General features: G+C 35.1%; 3 protein-coding genes across 3 annotated transcripts; all 3 read right to left on the bottom strand.

The window, feature by feature from the left end:
• Nucleotides 1–1026: 1026 nt before the first annotated feature.
• LOC144427355 (uncharacterized) lies at nucleotides 1027–5923 on the bottom strand. Its single transcript, XM_078116455.1, has 5 exons — nucleotides 5786–5923; nucleotides 4709–5545; nucleotides 4278–4413; nucleotides 3378–3487; nucleotides 1027–2785 (listed from the first exon to the last, which is right to left on the bottom strand). Exons 2-5 carry the CDS (start codon nucleotides 4866–4868, stop codon nucleotides 2043–2045), a joined length of 1149 nt encoding a protein of 382 aa, XP_077972581.1. The 5' UTR covers nucleotides 4869–5545; nucleotides 5786–5923; the 3' UTR covers nucleotides 1027–2042.
• Nucleotides 5100–5825, bottom strand: LOC144427231 (interferon-induced, double-stranded RNA-activated protein kinase-like). The gene is made up of 2 exons (XM_078116104.1): nucleotides 5786–5825; nucleotides 5100–5545 (listed from the first exon to the last, which is right to left on the bottom strand). Exons 1-2 carry the CDS (start codon nucleotides 5823–5825, stop codon nucleotides 5100–5102), a joined length of 486 nt encoding a protein of 161 aa, XP_077972230.1.
• A 12315-nt stretch (nucleotides 5924–18238) lies between the features above and the next one.
• On the bottom strand, nucleotides 18239–24353 carry LOC144427232 (serine/threonine-protein kinase/endoribonuclease IRE1-like). The gene is made up of 6 exons (XM_078116105.1): nucleotides 24320–24353; nucleotides 23265–24101; nucleotides 22822–22957; nucleotides 21925–22034; nucleotides 20958–21327; nucleotides 18239–18365 (listed from the first exon to the last, which is right to left on the bottom strand). Exons 1-6 carry the CDS (start codon nucleotides 24351–24353, stop codon nucleotides 18239–18241), a joined length of 1614 nt encoding a protein of 537 aa, XP_077972231.1.
• Between the last annotated feature and the right edge of the window lie 615 nt (nucleotides 24354–24968).

The raw sequence follows: 24968 nt of genomic DNA on the forward strand, positions 1-24968 counted from the left end.
TTTTGTTAAATAAAATATAAATTGACATTTTGTACTCCACTAGTGTTGCATCTTTTAATAATAGCTTGTTTAACATAATCAGTCCATTACCTTTGTTGTGTTATTTTGATCAATTTCCTTTTCATCAAACCCGCTAGGTGTCTTCAAATCAATTTTTCCGTATTGTTTTGTCAAGTCTGTGTACCCGCTCTTCCGCTTCAATTCGTCGAGACATCGTCTAGTATACTGTTGAAAACGAGGAAATTGAACAACTCAATTTTAATGTCAATTAATAATGGCTGTGTTTGGCATTGCTTTGGCTTTTGGCATTGCAAGCAAATATTCATAACTGTTGATAGTTTAACATGAACTATTGCGGTGCAAAACAGATTGGAATAAGGATAATAACCTCCTTTCGGCTCACAGTAATACTATAAAAATATTTATTCAATTGTAGTTCTAATAGTCGTTTAGGACTTTCTTTCCAATAACCCCAGACGATCCCATATCCAACCTAGTGACTATAGAATAATCTGTCTAATAGGTTATGCTCACATCATCTAATTATATGAAGACTATGTTATTCAATTTTGGGAACACTAAGATTGCTTGATCCTTTGCTGTTGAAAGCCAATTTATGTAACAACTAGTTTGATGGGATTCACAAATTTATCCGGCAGGAGAGAAAGCTGATATGTTTTCGGAAAGTATGGTGCACATATGGTACACATTGGTAGCTGTATTATAATCTTCCATATTGGAAAAAATGTTTATCCCGGACAAATAAAAAATGAACGCTCGCCCTGGAGGCATCTCTGGTCTAAAACAACTTTTGTTCACTTTGGCTGATCAAACACGAGCCCGCCTAATGAAGCGACATTTTTTATAGCGATACAATGCGCATTTCGATTGATCGAGGCTCGCACAATCGGCCACTGCTAGGTAACATAGTTTAGAACAGTGGTTCTCAACCCTTTTTCTTCCGTGGCTCTCTACCGTTGCGTAAATAATTCTGCGGCTCACAAACTTACTTATGTAACGAAAAAACTAAAAATAAAAAATGAAGTTTCGTAAAAATAAACACATCTACTTTATTAATGAAATAAGAAATATCACTCAGTTGCAAAAACACCATCATCATTAATTGCTACTACGATCAAAGTTTAATTAAGTTATCAAATACTCAGCCATTTTTATTAGGCATGTGGCTCACCCAAGAAGGTGCTGTTGCGACAAAATATAAAATTTAAAACAAATACTCACAAAAACCTTTCTTTCGTCGTCAAAGTCTTTGAATGAATGTAAGATAAATTTACAAAAACAAACGCTAAAACATCTCTAAGACGTCATAGTAAATTTACAAAAAATATCAAATAGGTGAAATACTGGATTTTAAAATTACTTTTATTTTGCAAATTTTGTGATTAAACTTCGACACTAAGTAGATTATCTGTCATCTATTTCAAAAAGCAAGTATTCATCGTTCGTCACTAGAAAATATATATAGTACACATACAATATAATATATTTCACAGATGTAATTTTTTATTCGCATTTTCATGATTCTGCAAATATTAGTTTTCTGCACTGCGACTTTTTCCTCTTGTTGTTAGAGTGAAAAAAATGGGTAAACGCCGGTGGGAAAATTTACGAAATGTGATGTGAAATTTTTGTCTACACGCTGCAGCTTAAATTAACTTTCTACGAACAGGGGTCAAGGTTATACAAGCCACCAAAGTACGATTCTCGGAAGACGAATCTGCTATCGAACGACCAGTGTGCCAATAGCAGACCACCGATTTGAAGCCTCCAATAGTAGGTGGTCGATCTGGTGGCCATAAGTAGTTGGGAAGACCACCGGTACAAGGGGTGGTTTGGATGATTAGGTAAATATTTATTAAAATGAGCTAAGTAGTCTAAACAAAAAAGACTAAACCCAGCACTCTGATCAAAAAATGTTTTTTTTTTAACTGATTTTTACTAGTTGAAAAAAGAAACATGACTTAGTCTGTAGAAATAAAATAAAAAACATGCACAAGACAAATAAATAATGAAAAGAAAAACTAAATGTTGATACTTTTCCAGAATTCATGATCAACTACATGCTGAATTGTTAGTCGTTGGTCTTCATCATCGTGTATCATTCTTGTGATCAAATCAAAGGCCAAGTCAGGGTTAGGAATCAGTAAAGCACTTGGATCCATAGGTACTGTAGAATCTAAGATTATTTCCTCACGGTCAATCAGTTTATTAGACCACAATTTATACAAGGTGTGACCCAAGAATAAAATATCATTTTTAAAGCTTGAATTATATATGGGAGAAAATGGAAAATAATTCTGAACACAAATTTTCACATTTTGCATGTCAAGTGAAAACAGAATATCGGTTTCTAATATTCCATGAGTAGTATTATGTTTATGCAGATGTTGTAGACCACTAACTAACTGTTTTGCATGTACGAGAGCAAGTCTAGGATCAAAAGAAATTTTGTTTTTCTTTCTCTCTTCATAATAATCATCAACAGTTTGGAACTGGCATCTTTCAGTAGCAATAAAAAGTCCACTTGTTCCCCTCAAACGACCACTAGCAATAACAGAGATTAGGTTTGGATGAGGTGGAAGTTGCTGATAAGCTTCTAGTTTGTGAAAAAAGCCTTCAGTCAACGGAGAAAACACCCATATTGCTAAAGGTTCTGTCACTGAATTTGGAAGTTTCCGTTGACCTTCGTAAACTGTAAAATTCAGACCCCCATTAACCACATTGGTTTTATACCACAAGATGCCATCAGTGAGTTGTATGCAATCTGGAAATGTCACATTTTAAAAATTAATTTGAATTATAATAAACCTTGTGGGTCAAATGACAATTTTAAGCAAGATCACGGTAAGTATAAAGTTCAAAACACTTTTAGTTTGGCACAATATGTCATAAAATTTAGAAAAAATAGAAGAAATACGAATGCCAAGCACTAATACCTTTAGTTTGCAATGCCACTATATTTTGAAAATTAAAGCCATGCACTCATTGTTTTATGTTAAAAATGTAGTATCCGTATTAGGTGTTCAAATAAATCGAATGAGCGAATCAAATAATTGCGGTGTATGTGCAGGCACTTTGGAACCAATACTCAATTACGAAGAAAAGCTCAAACCCAACTAATTAACCGTCGGTAGACCAAATGACTTAATACACTTTTTCACAGATTTGGTTTTGGTGGTGCACGAACATGTACGGTAATACGCAAATTCATGAATTAAACTTTACTGAATTCAAATTTATTCAAATTATACAATGTAACTCTTAACCGATAGAGTTTTTTGAGTTAAATTCAAATTCAAAAAAAAAAAAGGTTAATATGCTTCAATACAAGGAATGTTGAAATCAACTTTACTTACTTTTTGAGTTCAAAGCTGCCTTTCTATTCCTTTCTTTGGCTTCAAGGTATTTTGCAAAGTGGAAATTATTAACAAGCTTTGATAATGATGTTGCAACTTGTGAAGAATGACTGAAATGAGATTGATTAGTTTTTGTAGGAAAAGCTATTTGATTGTTACGAATAAGTTTTATTACCTATTGCTATGGTCCATTCCTGTATGATAACAGCCATGTTAGATACACCAATGAGAATATATATTCATAACAACTTGCTTAATCAAGGATAAGTGTGACCAGGATTCTTATTTTGAAATTATGTTTATTTTACATTTGGTATTGCCTCATTCGAAAAAATACTTCTGCAGTGGGAACTATTCTTGGTAAATCTAAAATATATTGTTCACGAAAAATATTTGTGAGACAGGCACAATTTGTAAAACAACTACAAAACATGACTGGCTCAATAGACAAAGGTTCTATTTGCTACCGCGCAAATAAAATATGGGTCGATTTTCTACGACGTATATATACCCTTGTTTGATAATTCGCAAGCTAGAAACCAAGTTTATTGGAATGTGTAAATAGGAACATTCAAGTAGAACGAACAAATTGCTGACTTCTCAATGCTGTATAGGGGTCATGTCATGTAACATGTAACCACCGGTCGGTCATGGCTTCCTCCACTATAAAGCCCATGCATCTGAAACAAATAAATGGTTAACTAATCCCATACCCGACATGGTCTGCTGACTGAACGAGAGGCAGTGGTATGCCATATGATTAAGCCGTTTTTTGACTTATCTCTACCCCGTGATAAAAATTATAACTCAGCCTTTTTGCAAAAGCAAATTGGGAACATTTATGAAGGAAGACTGCAAATGAGTAATAATCAAATAATACAGCAAAGTAAATGCACAAACCTTTTAGTTTTCTTTTTTGTTGGCAAATCTGATTTGAAAGTTCCATTTTTAAAATGTGGAAGCAAAAGTTCATCATGGATGCTTGTTTGAGACCTGCCAGGTGCAAATTCTTCCTGTAAATCTCGGAATAGTGAACCTGAACAGAAAGTTTTCTCTGATAAGTGTTTAATTTCAGTTAGCAATAGGGCAATATCTCAAAAACCCCTTACTATAAGAAAACGTTTCTAAACGCGGAAAAAAATAAAATAACAAAAAGGTTGGGAACCACAGCTATAAGTTAAAATAAAATGAAAAAAATATAGCAAACTTCACGACGCGCAGATTAGAAATAGCAGTTAAATTACAATGTATATGTCAATGGCCCGATCCCCAGCACATCTAGTTGACCATCAAAATACACATGTATTTACATTTCAATCAATTCTTTTTACCTTTTACATTCGGTGGAGCCATATATTTATGAGAGAGAACCTCCTGTATTATTGGACGTTTACGAGGAACAAACTGCAGCATCCATTCCAGTAAATCTTTTGCAACTTCTGCATCTGGAACTAAAAGTCCATCCAGGTTCAGGTTTTTATGGTTTTTCATGAAATGATTCCATAGATCCCTTTCGTCACCAAAGGGATGTTTACCGTCACTCCATATATAGTAAACAATGACAGCCAGTGAATATATGTCAGTTTTTTGGGAAGTTGGAAATCCAGGCACAAATGATTCAGGGGGTCTGTAACCGTCAGTACCGAGACCTTTTCGGGTGTAAACTGTTTGTGTCTTTGACTCGATGACTTCACTTATGCCAAAATCACCAATTTTGACTACTTATTGATCCAGGGATAAAAATACATTGTCGGCCTTAAGATCTTTGTGCACCACAAGTTTATCATGAATGTATAAAATTCCAGCAAATAACTGTTTTGCAAAATCAAGTGCAAGTTCAGGATCAAATGGGATTTTGGCTTTCTTTCGATTTTCCACAAAACCTCTCAAGTTATCTTGGTTACATTTGTCCATAGCAATGTACATATACTTCATTGGACCTTGTTGGTATTCGTCTGAATGTATCACGGAGACTACATGAGTGTGAGGGTTCAGTCGGTAAAGAATTTTTGCCTCTTCCACACTTTGTTTGTTGTATTGAACAAATTTTATTGCAATCGGACGAGTTCCATAAGTTGCACTCGATATTTGTCCTTCATATACGTCACCATGGTTCGAAATTTTTCTATCTCGAAACAGCAAAATAGAATCGGAGAGTTTGATCGAATCTGATATGTGAGAATTAATATAGAAAATGAAAACTATTTAAAATATTCATGATATAAAATAAACTATTGACAAGAAGATATGAACCAGGTAAAATTTGGAAAATTTAAAATATTGCCAAATGCTGGCTGCTACTCAACCTCACTAAACAAGTAGCTGGAAGTATCCAATAGTGATCGAAAGATTGCTGGTTCAAGACTAAACAAGGTAATTGCAAGCAAGAAAGAAAAATAAAAACAAACCTTCACTATCTCCAGCTTCAGGTTCTTTATTTTTCTCCATTTTACTTTAGATTAAATTCGTTAATTTCACAATATGGTCCTTTCAAACCAGAATAAATTAAACCGAACTATTGAATAAAATAGGTTTAAGAAATGAGTCAAAACAAAACGTAAAACATCATTAGCCGTATTAGATAGAATTAATGGATATGATCGGTTCAAAACTGACATTTGCACTTCAATGAAATGAAACTTCATATTCAGACATACTCAGTGTTTCATAGATTCACAAGGCATTCATAAAGTAATTCTCATAGAATTCAGTTTCTAACCCTTTCATTGATGGGCTAAGCTAAGATTAATTCTAAAATCACTGAGACCTCACAACCTGAAATCGCATACCGAAGTGATACCAATCACCAGTCTAAATATTTATGAGAAATAGTTACTTGTGATATTCTATGCAGCTTGTGATATTAAATAAACTCATCTCTGCTTGTCTACCTCACAATCGGAGCGAAAATTTGAAACATCCCGTGAAAAATGTAGAATTTTGATAAAAATCGCTTCGTTTTCTTCTTTATTGCAAATGTGCCTGTTAATTATAATATGAACGGTTGACCAATTGACCATTCGCTATCCAAATTTGCATTTGCCATTCCGTAAACAATCAGTGCGGTGAATTTGCGTTATCAATATTGAAATAATGTTATATTAGTCCAGCGAAGAGTGAAGAATAGAATCTCATTCGTATGTTTTATCTCGGAGCGCGGTTCCAGTCCAACATATAGAGCCGTGGTTCTCAAACTTTTTTTGTTCGCGGCACATCAAGAAAATAAAAAATATAATTCGCGGGACACTTGTAAAAAAACAAAAAAATTCAAAAATTTGCTGTAAACAAATTATTATGCAAATTCTTTCTTTAATTTCAGTCAAGCAGAGTTCATAGCGTCATGAAGATGCAAATGTATAGATTATTTTGATAGCTTTTGCACCGATGGTTAAATAGAATTTGTAAACAGATAAGGTGTCTCAAAATAGTCGTGTCCCACTTGTCCAACTTAGACAAATTTTTTATGTTGTGAGTATAAATAGTAGTTATAATACTTTATTCAAGCGTAGTTCACCTATCCTTCAACGCCAATTGACGTCTTGTTTACAAATACATATCACATAACAATACAGTTAAAACGTGCCAATCACCCTCACCACAACGACAATGCAATTATATTATCTGTCTATTTGATAATTCGTACTCGAGACTCAAAGCTTGCCCGCGTGCTTATGTGTAATACGAAAAGCTTATTTTCTATAATCCCAAAAAGCTTTGCGGCGCACCCGAGAATCTTTCACGGCATACTAGTGTGTCGCGCACACAGTTTGAGAAACGCTGAGATTGAATAATATACTGAACGATAGCATGGTATCACACATATACTAATTATTTAGCTTAATACCTAAAATATATTAACTCTTACTCACCAATCGTATTAGGGCCATATTTTTATAAGCGCTTAAGTGCTCTCCCGGCATTATGGGGTTTCAATAAATCAAGTCAATATGCTATATAGTCAGAGTTGCCATACCGTGCTAATTTCTAAGATTTGTGCTTATTTTTGAGTCGCGTGCTTATTTGGTCTTAGAAACGTGGACGAACAGTACTTGTTTTGCGTACAAAGATTGCGTGGAAACGAGGGACGAAGTTTTTCTGTCAACGGTGGGGTTTGCGGTATTTCCAGGCAAACTGTGACAGTGACACACACAATAGTTGCTGCTAGTTTTTAGCAATACTGTTTTTAGGGACTAGAATTAGTGATAGACATTTAGAAAATTTTGATTTGATCTAGTGTGTCACCCAGTGTTGCATCAAAAGTTATTTGTAAATATTTTGTATAATAGGACGACTTGAGTCCACGAGTTGTCGCAGTGTTCGCTCGCTATTAAAGTATAATCTGTATAAATAATGTGGTTCATCAGCCACCCGTTCAGTTTTTAACTTTCTTGAAAAAATGTGTGCGCCCCGCCAAGATTCGTAACACTTGGCCCGGGAGCGACAAAAGTTGCCGACGCTTGTCTTAGAGATTGCGTGTGGCAGCGACTCCGTGTCTTTCCATAGCTTTTTGCAATTTTGGAGATGCGTACAACCATGTTCGAAGCGACTTCTAATGATAAAAACTGGGAGACTCGTGTATGATCTCCTTTTCATTCTTATTCTGCGTTTCTGCCGTTGTTAAGACCCCTCCCCTTGAAAAATACCATTTTGACGCCCGTGCTTATTTTTGGCTCTGGGTAGATAGCAACCCTGTATATAGTATAGGTCAGGGCTACTCAACTATTTTTGTCGAAGAATCGCATACAAAACTTCAAAAATATTTGGGTCCGATCTTTCCAGAAATTATATTTCGCATCCTTAAACACGCACTTCCTCGGCCGACTAATGATTATTAGCTAATCAAGGTTGTTCATTATGGCGTTATAGTTCTTTTCATATATATTTAAATCTATAAAAGTGATTTTATAAAAGGAAACTTCAAAAGTGGGGCTAATGATTCAAAATAAAGAATTAGAACGGTCCGAATCGAATACCCGAAAGGTCCGGATTCGGACCGCGGTCCGCCAGTTGAGTAGCCCTGGTATAGGTGATATACAAAGCGATAGCATAGTATCACCCATATACTAATTATTTTACTTCAACACATTTGTGAAGAATAATACCATGCTTATTTTATAAAGAATTTTATAGTTTTTCTCAGAACCGACCCCCAGAAAAGCAAAAATTTGGGTACCCTCGTAGTATGTGTACCAGGTTAGGGTTGGGCCATAATTTTATACCGATTTTTCTTATTTTATGAGTTCGGGGACTTTTTGTGTTAGCCAAGTGAATATACCCCCTGTTTAAAAAATTCAGTCCTTTTGAACAGCTTGATGTAAAACAGGCGAACGAAATTAATTACTTCCATATTGGTACACACCCTTATGGAGCGCCCATTATTGTCGTATAAGTTCGGAAATCTGTTATTTAAAATTTGTATACAGCGAATGATGTAGTGGTATATCATCACACATTATGGTTTATCAGTGGTGTACAGTACCGCAAGTTTTTTATGAGACTGCTTATACATGGCCCTGTTCGGAGCGGAAGACACGTATACGCGTCGGATTACGTCTCATTGAAAACAAAATTACCTTCTGCCAGGAAATAAAATTTTAGGCTGCCTACGCTCTTGCCTGAAGAGAAGTAGTTTTTGATTTATTCTGGCTTATTAGAATATAATAAAGGGTGACCGTACATTTGAACCCACGTACATTTGAACCATGTACATTTAAACCCAAGTGTATACCCGCGGGTTCAATCTATATGCGGGTGCTAAAACTTAGGGTTAGGGTTAGTATGGGTTCAAATATCCGCAAAACAAAAAAAAATGTCATAGGTGCAATAGTATGCGGGTGCAATTGTCGTGGGTTCAAATGTACACGGGTTCAAATGTAATGGAACCATAATAAAGATATCACCTAACCTAACTGGAGATAAATTTCGAAATATACTTCCAGGAAATACGCATACGATCTTGGAAATTCCCTTAGTCATAGATTAATCATATTATATAACTTTCATATCCTTAACTATTACTAAACGACCTCACCAACAAATGTAGTTACTCACTGGCCAGTCCAGTGATAGTCGCAAACGGCCGACCCAGATTTTATTACAATCGCTTCCTAAGATATTTTTCTGTCTGAAAGTTGCGTTTTTTTTTCTCAATGTGGAAATTATATATTACAAATACCTGTACAAATACTAAATTACAAATACGAATATTTGAACGATTCTGCTCAAATTCATCTCGAATGAAACGTAATGTTTTCAAATTTCTTGAAAAATGGAAATAACTAACAAAATGCTAAAAACGTTCGACTAGCTTCAGCTTGCAATTTCCGTTACTTACTCATTATAAACAACATAATGAGTTATAACAAGGCATCTTATAAGAGACCTCGCTGTATTTCTTTCCTGTTGTAAATATTGCCGATTTATTCATGAGAAAATTTGCTATATTTCCACTACTTCTGACATTTACACAAGAATGAAGCGATATTACGCCACAAAATATTTTTTAATAATAGTTGCTTTCGTGTTATGGAAGGATTTACGTGCGAACCCAAATGTACGGCTCAGTAGATTGTAACGGTTGAATGAATTTCATAGAAAAGGAGTCCTAACACGATAGTTTGGGTAAGGCACACACTGGTAAATTTACTGTGATTGTAGTGTGATATCAATACTAATATACCAAGTAATGGTGAAGTTTCAGCTATGCTTTGATGCGATGAACTATTATGTCTCGTATACGGGATCCATATAACATGAATAATAATTATATCCACTCCATATTCCACTGTTGACCCATTATGTTGCTTTACGTGTAGATTTAAAGTTATACCCTTAATTCAATATGCTATATAGTATAGGACGATAGATAATATACTAAGCGAAAGCATAGTATGACACATATATATACATATATATACTAATTATTTGACTTCAACACATTTGCGATTAATAGTAACATGCATATTTTATAAAGAATGTTACAAATTTGGGTACCCCCGTAGTGCGTGTACAAGATTAAGGTTAGGCCATAATTTTATACCGATTTTCCTCATTTTAGTTCTATTACGAGTTCGGGGACTGTCTGTGTTAGCCAAGTCAACATACCCCCCGCTCAAAAGTTTCAGTCCCTTTGAACAACTTGATGTAAAATAGGCGAACAAAATTAAGTATTTACATATTGGTACAAATACTTCTGGAGCCCATTATTGTCGTATAAGTTCGCAAATCCGTTGTTTAAAATTTGTAAACAGAGTTTTAAGTTTAGTTAATCTGGTGCGGACAAGCAATTCCAATCTCTTTGCGTGCGTCGCAAAGCATATACCAGTACCTGAGTGCCACTGTTATATTAGCAAAACTAGCCAACAAAATCCTGTTGCAAAATACACAATGTTATAAAAACGTATTTCTCACTGAACTCGTTTAGGGTCGACGTGACAATAAATTTGAATATCAGTTTCCTTTAGAAATTTATGCGTTTTACCTCAACATTTCTGCAAGGATCAATGCCGTAAGATCAATACCGAAAATAAACAATTTTTTGTGCATGCAACCTACGAAATCAATTCGCTACGGAAACCCTTCGTAGAAAATTCCGTAAGCCAGGAACGCATTTTACCGGTAAATGCCCTGATCCTTCCCAAGACTCTCCACAAGACTCGCACATAATAATTGTGTGAATTATAATAATGGTCAAAACCCGTAACAAATACGTGTTAGAATTAGATTACTGCATAATAAATAGAAAAGGTACTCATGAAAAGAAGAAGGAACAGAGCAATACCGAATAACATCTAGCATCGGCATGTTTGTATACATTGGTGTTGGCCGACTAGGCTAGGCTAAACGAAAACGCGGAGAGTAGGAAGAGGGTGGTCGGAGGAGATGGCACACGTTGACAGCTAATAGAGAACGTAAAGTACGAAAATGAGCACACCCATACATGACAATCAAATTTATTCTTTCATTTTTTATTCCATTTATATTCATTGTACCCGCGGAAAACAAACGGGCCAATGGGATGGCAAATAATTTATTAAATCAAAACGTGGACGGCGGCGCTATGATATGTGCGCCATATTAGGTATCTTTTTAACACGAAAAACGATATTCGAAGGTCGCGATATTCGAATACTAAATTCGAATTTGACATCGCTTTTTCAAGCACTGCATTAAATTGACCTAAAATAAACAAATATCTCTACACGCGTTTAAGGGAACCTTACGTTAGCTGAAGCAATATTTTTACAAAAAGGATTATTGTAAGTTCAATTTTTCGTATCCATAGCCTTTCGTAGGTCGAGTTTCTGGGTGCGGCCCCGCCCAGTTAGTTTTATCTGGCCCTCTTATAATGAAGGTTGGACACTCCTGGTGTACAGTACCGCAAGTTTTTTATGAAGTATTCAGAGACTGCTTATACATAGCCCTGTTCGGAGCGAAAGACACGTATATGCGTCGGATTACGTCTCATTGAAAACAAAATTGCCTTCCGCCATGGAATAAAATTTTGGGCTGCCTGCCTGTTTTTGTTTTATTCTGGCTTATTAGAGAGTAATAAAGATTCACTTAACCTAAACGGTGATAACTTTTGAAATATACTTCCAGGGAATACGCATAAGATCTCGGAAATTCCCTTAGTAAAGAATAATTCTTTCTGTAACTTTCATATCCTTAACTAATATACCAAACGACCTCATTCAGTTCCCAGTTCAGTTATAGTCGCAAACGGTCGACAGAGATTTTGTTTCACGGGTACTCCCGTAGTATGTGTACCAGGTTAGTGTTAGACCTTATTTTATTCCGATTTCCCTTATTTTAGTTATATTACGAGTTTGGGGACTGTCTGTGTTAGTTAAGTAAATATACCGCTTGCCCGTATGCTTCCGTCCCTTTACACAACTTGTGGTGAAGTAGGCGAACAAAATTAGTTACCTCCATATTGGTACACATACTTCTGAGGCGCCGTTTCGCTCGTTCCGAAGATATTGTCCTGTCTGAAATTTGCGTTTTATTCACAATATGGAAATTATATATTACAAATAACTACGTTTGTTTGGACGATTTTGCACAACTTCATTTGGAATGAAATGGAATTTATTCAAATTTCTTTGAACATGGAAATACCTTTTCAAAATGCTCGACTAACTTCGACTTGTAATTTCCTTTACTTACTAATTATACAACACGATAACTCATAACAAGGCATCTTAAAAGTGACCTCGCCGTATTTCTTATCTGTTGTAAATATTGCCGATTTTTTTATGAGTATATTTTCTATATTTCTACGGCTTCTTACATTTACACGAGAATGAAGCGATATTACGGCACAAAATATTTTCTAATAATAGTTGTTTTTTGCGTTAGGAAAGAATTTACGTGCAAATCTAAATTTACGGCTCAGTAGATTCCAACGATAAAATGAACCTCATAGAAAACGGGGGTCGTAATTCGATCGTCTGGGTAAAACAAATTGGTAAATTTACTGTGATTGTAGTGTGATATCGACACTAGGATATCTAGTAATAATAAAGTTTCAGCAATGCTTTGAGGCGATGAACTATTATGTCTCGTATACGGGATCCATATAACATGAAGAATAATTATATCAACCCTATATTCCACTGTTGACCCATTATGTTGCTTTACATGTAGATTTAAAGTTATATCTTTAAGTCAATATGCTATATAGTATAGGTCAGGGGTGGCGAACCACTGACCCGCGGGTCACAAAGTGACCCACCGCGTTTTATTCGTGATCCGCCAAGGCACGAATAAAATAAGAAAAATGCTAACATATCAGTGATAAAAAATATTAAAATTGGCCTTAAATTAATCTAACAATACCTAAACTATTATAATGTACCGTCAGTTGGGCAGTCAGGGCTGCGATCGCGTATATTCAAATTGTTAATTTCCGATATGATAATATTCAAAACCCCTAATCTTGGACGCATGTCTGCACCGTTGTGTGCCGTTATTCAGCTATTGGCTCTGACATCGTTTATGACATAACAATCCAATTGATGTTCATTTCTCGCAACGTCTTGTCTCTTCAGAAGTGCATCTGCAGACTGTTTTAGGGGGTTGTACGAGAACTAGATGCCATTTTGCATTTTATTAGTTTCTCGCCTACAATGCCGTTGAGAATACAAAATCTTCCAGACTTGAAATAAAAACCTAGAAATCTGAAATAACAATGGGGCAGTGTAAAAGTGCTTTTAATATGGGTAAAGCTGATAAAAAAATATAGCACTATCAGAGTGGAATTCCCTTCAAACTCTTTGGAACCGTAAAATAATTTGCCACATCATCCTAAACGTAATTCATATGTGTGTTTTCGTACCCTTAATCGAGTGCCATAAAAAGTTCCTGATAAAGTGCTGTAAAATAAAGCACTAAACTACACCAACATTAACAGAACCGTTGTATTACGATTTGTTTCAGATGTTTCTTATAGATACAAACATTGATTAAATATCTGTGACCCACTCTCTTCTGTTCCGCGATAAAAATATGATTTTTGACCCAAATGAACAAATCTCACTACACGCGTTTATTAATTAAGTTTTCGGCCTTTCGTATGTAGAAAATCTTACGTTAGCCGAAGCAATATTTTTATTTAATAATTAGGAAATTTCGCAAGTTGCATTTCTCGTATCCAGACCTTTCGTAGGTCGAGTTTCTAGGTGCGGCGCGCGGCATCACTCAGTTACTTGTATCTGGCCCTCCTATAATAAAGGTTGCACACTCCTGGTGTACCGTACCGCAAGTTATTCATGACGTATTTAGAGACTGCTTATACATGGCCCTGTTCGGAGCAAAAGGTCCGTGTACGCGTCGGTTTACGTCTCATTGAAAACAACAATTGCTTTCCGCCATGGAATAAAATTTTATGCTGATTATGCCCTTGCTGAAAACAAGCAGTTTTTGATTTATTCTGGCTTGTTAAAATGTCTAATGATATCACCTAACCTAACTGGGGTTCAATTTTGAAATATACGTCCAGAGTATACGCACACGCCTTCGAAATTCCCTTAATCATGGGTTAATGATATCCATAATTTTCATATCCTTAACTATTTCCAATCGACCTACCTAACAAATCTAGTATTCACTGCCCAGTCCAGTGATAGTCGCATACCGCCGACCCAGATTTTGTTTCGCGAGTACTCACGTAGTATGTGTAACAGGTTAGGGTTAGGCCATAATTTTATTCCGATTTTCTTTATTTTAGCTCTAATACGAGTTCGGGGGCTGTCTGTGTTAGCCAAGTGAACATACTTTTACCACTAGTACTTCTGGAGCGCTCATTATTGTCGTATAAGTTCGCAAATCCGTTGTTTAAAATTTGTAAACAGCGAATGAAGTAGTATATCACCACACATTATTGATTAATGGTAAAAACGTTCGACTAACTTCAGATTGTAATTTCCGTTACCTATTAATTAAACAACGTTATAAGTTATGACAATCTTAAAAGAGACCTCGCCTTATTTCTTTCCTGTTGTAAATATTGCTGATTTATTCATGAGAAAATCTTATATATTTCCACTACTTCTGATATTTACACGAGAATGAAGTGATATTACGACACAAAATATTTTCTAATAATAGTTGTTTTCGCTTCATGGAAGGATTTACGTGCAAATATAAATTTATGGCTCAGTAGATTCCAACGATTGAATGAACTGCAGAGAAAACCGGTCGTAATTTGAACGTCTGGGTTAAACAAATTGGTAAATTCACTGTGATTGTAGTGTGGGATTACCAAGATGAGTGAAATTAAGATCTCAATTCTTCATAGAATTTTCACTCCTCCATCAACAAGGCACCGTTTCTCATACATTTTAACCACTGTCAACTCAGCTAAAACCCAAAAATGACAAATTAAACTGAGTTACTGCAAAATGTCGCATTGTTTCTTGTTCTGAGTAAAAGTGCAAACGTTTTATGAACGTTTTTATTTTTGTGAAAAAGTGTGTAAAATGAAATAACCAGTATGAAATTTTAGACGTGGACCATACTTCGCTGTCGTTTAATTGTGAATTAAATAGCCACATATACTTATTTATAGCATTGTTTGGGATGACAATTCAAAACACCTAATTGAATAAATGGATGACTAGTCTTTACCTATGTTTTTTTATGACGTTCCTTGGCACGCGATTTTCTTCTCTGAGTCGCACTAGGGAAATATCACAGTTCAAATTTTTTTACCCCATATGACATTCGGCAAAATTTCTTTAACATACGGCTGGAATTTTATTTAATAGATTTCTTGGACTCAAAGTAGGCATATGTATCGTTTTGTTATTATGTTGTTGTTCTGGGAAAGGGGCCGAAATCTGTCGCATTTTACTTATGGATAAAGTGTGGTTCTATACCTTACTCATCAGTTCTGTATTCCCATAATATTAAACTCATATCTGCTTGCCTATCACCTTGTTCTCACAGGTGATGGAACGAACTTTATTAGAGAGGTTGCCACTCTTCTTTGAATTGAATATTGTCTAAATAAGGAGTCATAAGTGTAGTATCCTAACTTAAAACCTGTTATAGAAATAGAATTTTCAGTAGAAATATTTTATTTTGGGGAATTATACCCGGTTCCACTTTCGTATGCGATATCATGATCATAAAACCACTATGGTACGTGATGTTCCTTGCTTAAAGTGATCTCAATCTCATAAAAAACTTCCTATACAATTCAGTTCCTAACCCTGCCATCGCTGGGTTAGGGTTAGGTTATTACAAAAATCACTCGGATCTCAAAACCTATGAGATCGCATACCAAAGTGAAACCAATATAACCCACATACTTCGAATGGCGCTCCCGTAGTATGTTCGCCAAGATGACGCACAACCTGATAACCCCTACATGGTACACATACTATGTTCAGGTTGTGCGCCATCTAAGTGCACATACAACGGGAGCACCCTTCGAACTTATGCGCCACTAAATCACTTTGGTATCAATATTTTCCGCCACTAGAAACATTATATGAATCATCAACTGTTAAATAATGCGAATAAAATTTGCTCATCATTGCCGACAATAATATTATTAAAAAACATATTATGAATAATAATAAATCATAAACAGTTAGGAATTGGCGTTGTATTGTGAAAGATAATCAATATGTCAAAATTTTTAAAGACAATGATAAATATCAGAATGATTACTATTATCATAATATTGATTTGCAAAAACAGTCAATAATAATGAATCAACAGAAAGTTCAGAATTGATTGAGAGTTCACAAACGTAATAAATGTTCAATTTAAAAAAACGCATTTGTGAACTTATACAACAACAAGGGTGCTTCGTAAGTATGTGTACCAATATGGAGGTAATTAATTTTGTTCCCCTACACTACATCAAGTTGTATGAAGGTATTAAAACCTACGGGCAAGAGATATATTCACTTGGCTAACACAGATAGTCCCCGAAACATGATTAAAATAAGAAAAATCGGATTAAAATTATGGCCTAACCCCAACCTGGTACACATACTACGTACCCAATAACGATATTCCTAAAATATTTAGATATCAAAGATGCAAAAAGAAACGTTCATTTAGATCAAATTAGTTCAAAAGCAATTCATTTGTTCCCACCCTGGCACTGCACTTTGTTGCAGCTAAAATGGTTGGGAGATGAATTGTCAGAGTAATCTCATGATTACTGAGGCTCAAACCTGATTTGAACTGATTGACCTTGGTTCGCCATACAATTACGGTAAATTATCAGCTTTCTTCCTTCTCTCGGATAAATATCAGATTCCTGTCCAATATCAAATAAAGATTTGAATTATGTGATAAAGTTATAAAAACAGCTGCTTGCCATAAAATATCGGAACCGGAAAATCAGTATTAACATCTTTAGTTAGTCATATCGGTTACAGCTGATGTGAGATTTTAAAATAAATTTTGCACACAAAAACAGCTTTTATAAGTATCATATAAGTATTTAAAGTATGGTTACTGAATTAAAAAGATATGAAAATAATTACACAGATTTAAATATAAAAATTCTAAAATCACGACAATTTGATGAAGCATGAATGAATTTAAAGATAAATTGAGTGTAAAAAAATGGTGCCCGGGAAAAAGGTTCAAAAGTTGGACGGTGTAAAAATAAATCATCGAAATTGTATAAATTGGGTATTGTGTACTTATTTATGGAATCAGAGTTTTTTTACGAATGTTTAGAACAGGGGTGTGCAACAGGTGGCCCGCGATCTACAACCTGGCCCGCCAAGACATTTGGTGTGGCCCTAGTCAACACTCAGATATTTTCCCATCAAGCTTTTTTTGCCGTTTTGCTCAGTGCCGGTATAACTGTATGCTACAGCCCATTATCTTATCCTGCCTTTCCCGCGGCGCTGTGTACATAAAATGATTTTCTCGTGTAGGCCAGCAACATGACTGAAGTTGATTATATGGCCCACCGACAGAAATGCTGACAAATTTGACAATCAAGATTATCTATATTTATTTCGCAGCCCAAGCAGTGTAAGTTGAAAAATTGTAGACGGTTGGCATAGACAACCATAATTTATTTAATATATTAGAATGTTGTGTACGAACAACTGAAAAAGTTAAATGTTGATACTTTTCCAGAATTCATGATCAACAACCTGCTGAATTGTTAGTCGTTGGTCTTCATCATCGTGCATCATTCTTGTGATCAAATCATGGGCCAAGTGAGGGTTAGGAATCAGTAAATCAATGAGATCAATCTGTTCATTAGACCACAATTTATGCAAGATGTTCCCCAATATTAAAATATCATTTTTAAAGCTGGGATTATTTAAAAAAAAATTAAATAATAAGTCTGGAAACAAATTTTCACATTTTGCATGTCAAGTGAAAACACAATACTCGGCTCCAAATATCCATGATAACGTTTTGTTAAGTCTGTGTACCCCCTCTTCCGCTTCTATGAAGAATAAGTAATGTTGATATCTGTTCGAGACATCGCCGAGTATACTGTTGAAAATGAGGAGATAAATTAACTCAATTTTAATGTCAATTAATATTGGCTGCGTTCGGCATTGCAAGCAAATTTACATAACTAATGATAGTTTACCATTTCCTCCGCAATTTAAGTCGAGTATGAACTATTGCGGTGCAAAACAGGAATAGGGTGTGTGTGTGAGTAGGAATAGGGATAATAATATCCTTTCGGCTCCCAGTAATACTATAAACATAATTATACAATTTTAGTTCTAATAGTCGTTTAGGACTTTCTTTCCGATAACCCCAGACAATCCCATACTCAACCTAGTGATATATCTTATGCTCCCGACAAATAATTATATGAAGACTATGTTATTCAATTTTAGGGAACACTAAGATGCTTGATCTAAGATTGCTTGATCCTTTGCTATGACTATGGTCAGAAGATCTGGTAAGATACTGGGAGCTCAATCAAAAATATTTAAAATCTGGTGACGCAGCTATGGTCAGACTTGTTCCAAGCAAACCAATGTGTGTCGAAGCGTTCAAGAATTATCCTCCGCTTGGTCGTTTCGCTGTCCGCGACATGCGACAGACAGTTGCTGTTGGAGTCATCAGGGAAACTACCAAAAAGGCCGGGAATGTGAAAAAAACCAAGGCAGCAGCTAAGGCCAATAAAAAAACAGGAGCAAAGTAGTGACTGGAAGCATCTGGCGCCCATCAACAGCTTAAACCTAAAAAAGACTATGTTATTCAATTTTGGGAACACTAAGATTGCTTGATCCTTTGCTGTTGAAAGCCAGTTTATGTGACAACTAGTCTTGATAGGATTCACAAATTTGTCCCGGAGGGAAGAAAGCTGATATGTTTTCGGAAAGTATGGTGCACATATGGTACACATTGGTAGCTGTATTATAATCTTCCATATTAGAAAAAATATTTATCCCGGATAAAAAAAAAATTAACGCTTGCCCTGGAGGCATCTCTGGTCTAAAACAACTTTTGTTCACTTTGGCTGATCCAACACGAGCCCGCCTAATGAAGCGACATTTTTTATAGCGATACAATGCGCATTTCGATTGATCGAGGCTCGCACAATCGGCCACTGCTAGGTAACATAGTTTAGAACAGTGGTTCTCAACCCTTTTTCTTCCGTGGCTCACTACCGTTGCGTAAATAATTCTGTGGCTCACAAACTTACTTATGTGAGGAAAACTACAGAAAAATAAAAAATGAAGTTTCGTGAAGATAGACACTTCTACTTTATTAATGAAATAAGAATTACCACTCAGTTGCAAAAACACCATCATCATTAATTGCTACTACGATCAAAGTTTAACTAAGTTATCAAATACTCAGCCAATTTTATTAGGCATGTGGCTCATCCAAGAAGGTGCTGTTGCGATAAAATTTAAAACAAATACTCACAAAAACCTTTCTTTCGTCGTCAAAGTCTTTGAATGAATGTAAAATAAATTTACAAAAACAAACGCTTAAAGATCTCTATGACGTCATAGTAATTTACAAAAAAGGACCGAATAGGTGAAATTCTGGATTTTAAAATTACTTTTATTTTGCAAATTTTTTTATTAAACTTCGACACTAAGTAGATTTTCTGTCATCTATTTCAAAAAGCGAATATTCATCGATTGTTACTAGGAAATATATATAGTACACATACAATATAATATATTTCACAGATGTAATTTTTTATTTGCATTTTCATGATTCTGCAAATATTAGTTTTCTGCACTGCGACTTTTTCATCTTGTTGCTAGAGTGAAAAAAAATGAGTAAACGCCGGTGGGAAAATTTACGAAATATGATGTGAAATTTTTGTTTACACGCTGCAGCTTAAATTAACTTTTTACGAACAGGGGTCAAGGTTATACAAGCCATCAAAGTACGATTCTCGGAAGACGAATCTGCTATCGAACGACCAGTGCGCCGATAGCAGACCACCGATTTGAAGCCTCCAATAGTAGGTGGTCGATCTGGTGGCCTAAGTAGTTGGGAAAATTACCGGTACAAGGGGTGGTTTGGATGATCAGGTAAATATTCAATAAAATGAGCTAAGTAGTCTAAACAAAAAGGCTAAACCCATCACTCTGATCAATAAACGTTTTTTTTTTTAAAACTTTCATACAACTGTTTCTTACTAGTTGGAAAAAATAAACTTGACTTAATCTGTGGAAATAAAAAAAAATATGCACAAGACAAATAAATAATGAAAAGAAAAACTAAATGTTGATACTTTTCCAGAATTCATGATCAACAACCTGCTGAATTGTTAGTCGTTGGTCTTCATCATCGTGTGTCATTCTTGTGAGCAAATCAAAGGCCAAGTGAGGGTTAGGAATCAGTAAATCACTGGGATCCATAGCTACTATAGAACCTAAGATTAGCCCTTGGTCATTCAGTTTATTAGACCACAATTTATACAAGGTGTTTCCCAAAGTTAAAATATCATCTTGAAAGCCGGGATTATATATTAAAAAAGTTGAAAAATGAGTATGAAAAGAAATTTTCACATTTTGCATGTCAAGTGAAAACAGAATATCGGTTTCTAATATTACATGAGCAATATTATGTTTATGCAGATGTTGTAGACCACTAACTAACTGTTTTGCATGTATGAGAGCAAGTCTAGGATCAAAAGAAATTTTGTTTTTCTTTCTCTCTTTATAATAATCATAAAGAGTTTGGAACTGGCATCTTTCAGTAGCAACAAAACGTTCACTTGTTTTCCTCAAACGACCACTAGCAATAACAGAGAGTAAGTTTGGGTGAGGTGGAAGTTGCTGAAAAGCTTCTAGTTTGTGAAGAAAGTCTTCATTCCACGAAGAATACACCCATATTGCTAAAGGTTCTGTAACTGAATTTGGAAGTTGCCGTTGACCTTCGTAAACTGTGAAATCCAATCCTTTTTCCAATACTATATGAACCACATTGTCTTTATACCACAAGGTGTCATCAGTGAGTTGTATTCGATCTGGAAATGTCACATTAAAAAAATAAATTTGAATTGAAAAACAATTTATAATAAACCTTGTGGGTCAAATGACAATTCAAAGCATGGTCCCGGTAGTATAAAGTTCAAAACACTTTTAGTTTGGCACAATATGTCATAATATTTGGAAAAAAATTGAAGAAATACGAATGCCAAGCACTAATACCTTTAGTTTGCAATGCCACTATATTTTGAAAATTGAAGCCATGCGCTCATTGTTTTATGGTCAAAATGTAGTATCCGTATTAGGTGTTCAAATAAACCGAATAAGCGAATTAAATAATTGCGGTGTATGTGCAGGCACTTCGGAACCAATACTTAATTATGATGAGCTCAAACCCATATAATTACCTGTCGGTAGACGAAAAGGCAGAATACATTTTTCCACAGATTTGTTTTTGATGGTGCACGAACATTTACGGTGATACGCAAATTCATGAATTAAACTTTACTAAATTCAAATTTTTTCAAATTATACAATGAAACTCTTAACCGATAGAGTTATTTGAGTTAAATTCAAATGCAAAAAAAAAGTTAATATTCTTCAATACAAGGAATGTTGAAATCAACCTTTCTCACTTTTTGAGTTCAGAGCTGCCTTTCTATTCTTTTCTTTGGCTTCAAGATATTTTGCGAAGTGGAAATTATTAACAAGCTTTGATAATGAAGTTGCAACTTGTGAAAAATGACTGAAATTAGATTGATTAGTTTTTGTACGAAAAGTTATTTGATTGTTACGAATAAGTTTTATTACCTATTGGTATGGTCCATCCCTACATGATAACAGCCATGTTAGATACACAAACGAAAATATATATTCATACCAACATGCTTAATCAAGGATAAGTGTGACCAGGATTCTTATTTTGAAGCTATGTTTATTTTAGATTTGGTATTGCCTCATTCGAACAAATACTTCTGCAGTGGGAACTATTCTTCGTAAATCTAAAATATATTGTTCACGGAAAATATTTGTGAGACAGCCACAATTTGTGAAACAATTACAAAACATGGCTGGCTCAATAGACAAGGGTTGTATTTGCTACCGCGAAAATAAAATATGGGTCGATTTCCTACGACCTATATATACCCTTGTTTGATAATTTGCAAGCTAGAAACCAAGTTTATTGGAATGTGTAAATGGGAACATTCGAGTAGAACGAACAAATTGCTGACTTCTCAATGCTGTATATAGGGGTCATGTAGCATGTAACCACCGGTCGGTCACGGCTTCCTCTACTATAAAGCCCATGCATCTGAAACAAATAAATGGTTAACTAATCCCATACCCGACATGGACTGCTAACTGAACGAGAGGCAGTGGTATGCAATATGATTAAGCCGTTTATCGACTTACCTCTCCTCGTTGATAAAAATTATAACTCAGCCTTTTTGCAAAAGCAAGTTGGGAACATTTATGAAGGAAAACTGCAAATGAGTAATAATCAAATAATACAGCAAAATAAATACACAAACCTTTCAGTTTTCTTTTTTGTTGGCAAATCTGATTTGAAAGTTCCATTTTTAAAATGTGGAAGCAAAAGTTCGTCATGGATGCTTGTTTGAGAGCTGCCAGATGCAGATTCTTCCTGTAGATCTCGGAATAGTAAACCTGAACAGAAAGTTTTCTTTGATAAGTGTTTAATTTCAGTTAGCAATAGGGCAATATCTCAAAAAACCTACTATGAGAAAACATTTCCAAACAGGAAAAAAAAATAATATAACAAAAAGGTTGGGAACCACAGCTATAAGTTATTGAGGAAAAAATAAAATAAAAAAAATATAGCAAACTTCACGACGCGCAGATTAGAAATAGTAGGTAAATTACAATGTATATGTCAATGGCCCGATCCCCAGCACATCTAGTTGACCAACCATCAAAATACACATGTATCTACATTTCAATCAATTTTTCTTACCTTTTACATTCGGTGGAGCCATATATTTATGAGAGAGAACCTCGTTTATCATTGGACGTTTACGAGGAACAAACTGCAGCATCCATTCCAGTAAATCTTTTGCAACTTCTGCATCTGGGACTAAAAGTCCAGTCAGGTTCAGGTTTTTATGGTTTTTCATGAAATGATTCCAAAGATCCCTTTCGTCACCAAAGGGGTGTTTACCGTCACTCCATACATAGTAAACAATGACAGCCAGTGAATATATGTCAGATTTTTGGGAAGTTGGAAATCCAGGCACAAATGATTCAGGAGGTCTGTAACCGTCAGTACCGAGACCTTTTCGGGTGTAAACTGTTTGTGTCTTTGACTCGATGACTTCACTTATGCCAAAATCACCAATTTTGACAACTTTTTGATCCAGGGATAAAAATACATTGTCGGCCTTAAGATCTTTGTGCACCACAAGTTTATCATGAATGTATAAAATTCCAGCAAATAACTGTTTTGCAAAATCAAGTGCAAGCTCAGGATCAAATGGGATTTCGGCTTTCTTTCGATTTTCCACAAAACCTCTCAAGTTATCTTGGTTACATTTGTCCATTGCAATGTACATATATTTCATTGGACCTTGTTGGTATTCATCTGATTGAATCACAGAGACTACATGAGTGTGAGGGTTCAGTCGGTAAAGAATTTTTGCCTCTTCCACACTTTGTTTGTTGTATTCAACAAATTTTATTGCAATCGGACGAGTTCCATAAGTTGCACTCGATATTTGTCCTTCATATACGTCACCATGGTTCGAAATTTTTTTATCTCGAAACAGCAAAATAGAATCGGAGAGTTTGATCGTATCTGAAATGTGAGAATAAATATAGAAAATAAAAATGATTTAAAATATTTTGGATATAAATTAAATTATTGCCAAAGAGGCGGATCGGATAAAATTCGAGATATTCAAAATATTGCCAGATGCTGGCTACTTCTTAACCTCACTTATCAAGTAGCTGGGAGATCCCAATATCGATTTAAAACGGGGAAATTGCAAGCAATAAATGAAAATACAAACCAACCTTCACTATCTTCAGATTCATTATTTCCATCCATTTACAGATTTTTCTCAGATTTGACAATTCAAACCAAACGAAATTAAACCAAACTACTAGAAGATAATTTTTTTTTAGGAAATAAGTCAAAAAAGTTAAAATTTCACTAGCCGTCTTAGAAATATGAGAAAGTTATGTTTGGTAAAAAACTGCCTTTTTTCTACAAATTCAAATAGTTTTTTATAATTCCATGCTGGACTCGGTTGACTTTGTTCATGTTCCTGCTCTATTTTCTCGGCCTTGTTCTGAGCTATAAGAAAGTGCGTAATAAATTGGTCAGTGCCCCTTTCATCGCTAAACCTGCATATTCCACTCATGTCTGCTTCTTTTTCCAGAGCAAAAGTCTAAACACCTCATGAAGAATATTTCCAATTGCCTGTTTTGAAATATATTTTAAAAAAAATAGGCCGGTAAGCTCTGGAAACCAATTTTACAACGAGACGAGCAATATCGCGATCCTATTTTCGTCATATTATTCAGAAAGCAGCGATATTACGCGTTTCATGTTGCATAACGACTGTAATTATGCGTCACAGTAGGATTTACTTATGAACCTAAATATACAACCCGGTATCTCAAAATAAACATCAGCGAAGAGGAGAAGTTATAGATTAAA

This window comes from Styela clava, chromosome 9, assembly GCF_964204865.1.
Source record: "Styela clava chromosome 9, kaStyClav1.hap1.2, whole genome shotgun sequence".
Classification (NCBI taxonomy): domain Eukaryota; kingdom Metazoa; phylum Chordata; class Ascidiacea; order Stolidobranchia; family Styelidae; genus Styela; species Styela clava.

Bases quoted from the DNA above. Each gene is read 5' to 3' on its own strand.
- LOC144427355 (XM_078116455.1), bottom strand. From the start codon at position 4,868: ATGAAAAACCATAAAAACCTGAACCTGGATGGACTTTTAGTTCCAGAT. The intron at 3,488-4,277 runs GTTTGTGCATTT...ATCTCATTTCAG, and splicing joins ACAAAAAAGAAAACTAAAAG to TCATTCTTCACAAGTTGCAA. The intron at 2,786-3,377 runs GTAAGTAAAGTT...TGACATTTCCAG, and splicing joins GGCAGCTTTGAACTCAAAAA to ATTGCATACAACTCACTGAT.
- LOC144427231 (XM_078116104.1), bottom strand. From the start codon at position 5,825: ATGGAGAAAAATAAAGAACCTGAAGCTGGAGATAGTGAAG. The intron at 5,546-5,785 runs GTTTGTTTTTAT...CTCACATATCAG, and splicing joins TGAAGCTGGAGATAGTGAAG to ATTCGATCAAACTCTCCGAT.
- LOC144427232 (XM_078116105.1), bottom strand. From the start codon at position 24,353: ATGGATGGAAATAATGAATCTGAAGATAGTGAAG. The intron at 24,102-24,319 runs GTTGGTTTGTAT...CTCACATTTCAG, and splicing joins TGAATCTGAAGATAGTGAAG to ATACGATCAAACTCTCCGAT. The intron at 22,035-22,821 runs GTTTGTGTATTT...ATCTAATTTCAG, and splicing joins ACAAAAAAGAAAACTGAAAG to TCATTTTTCACAAGTTGCAA.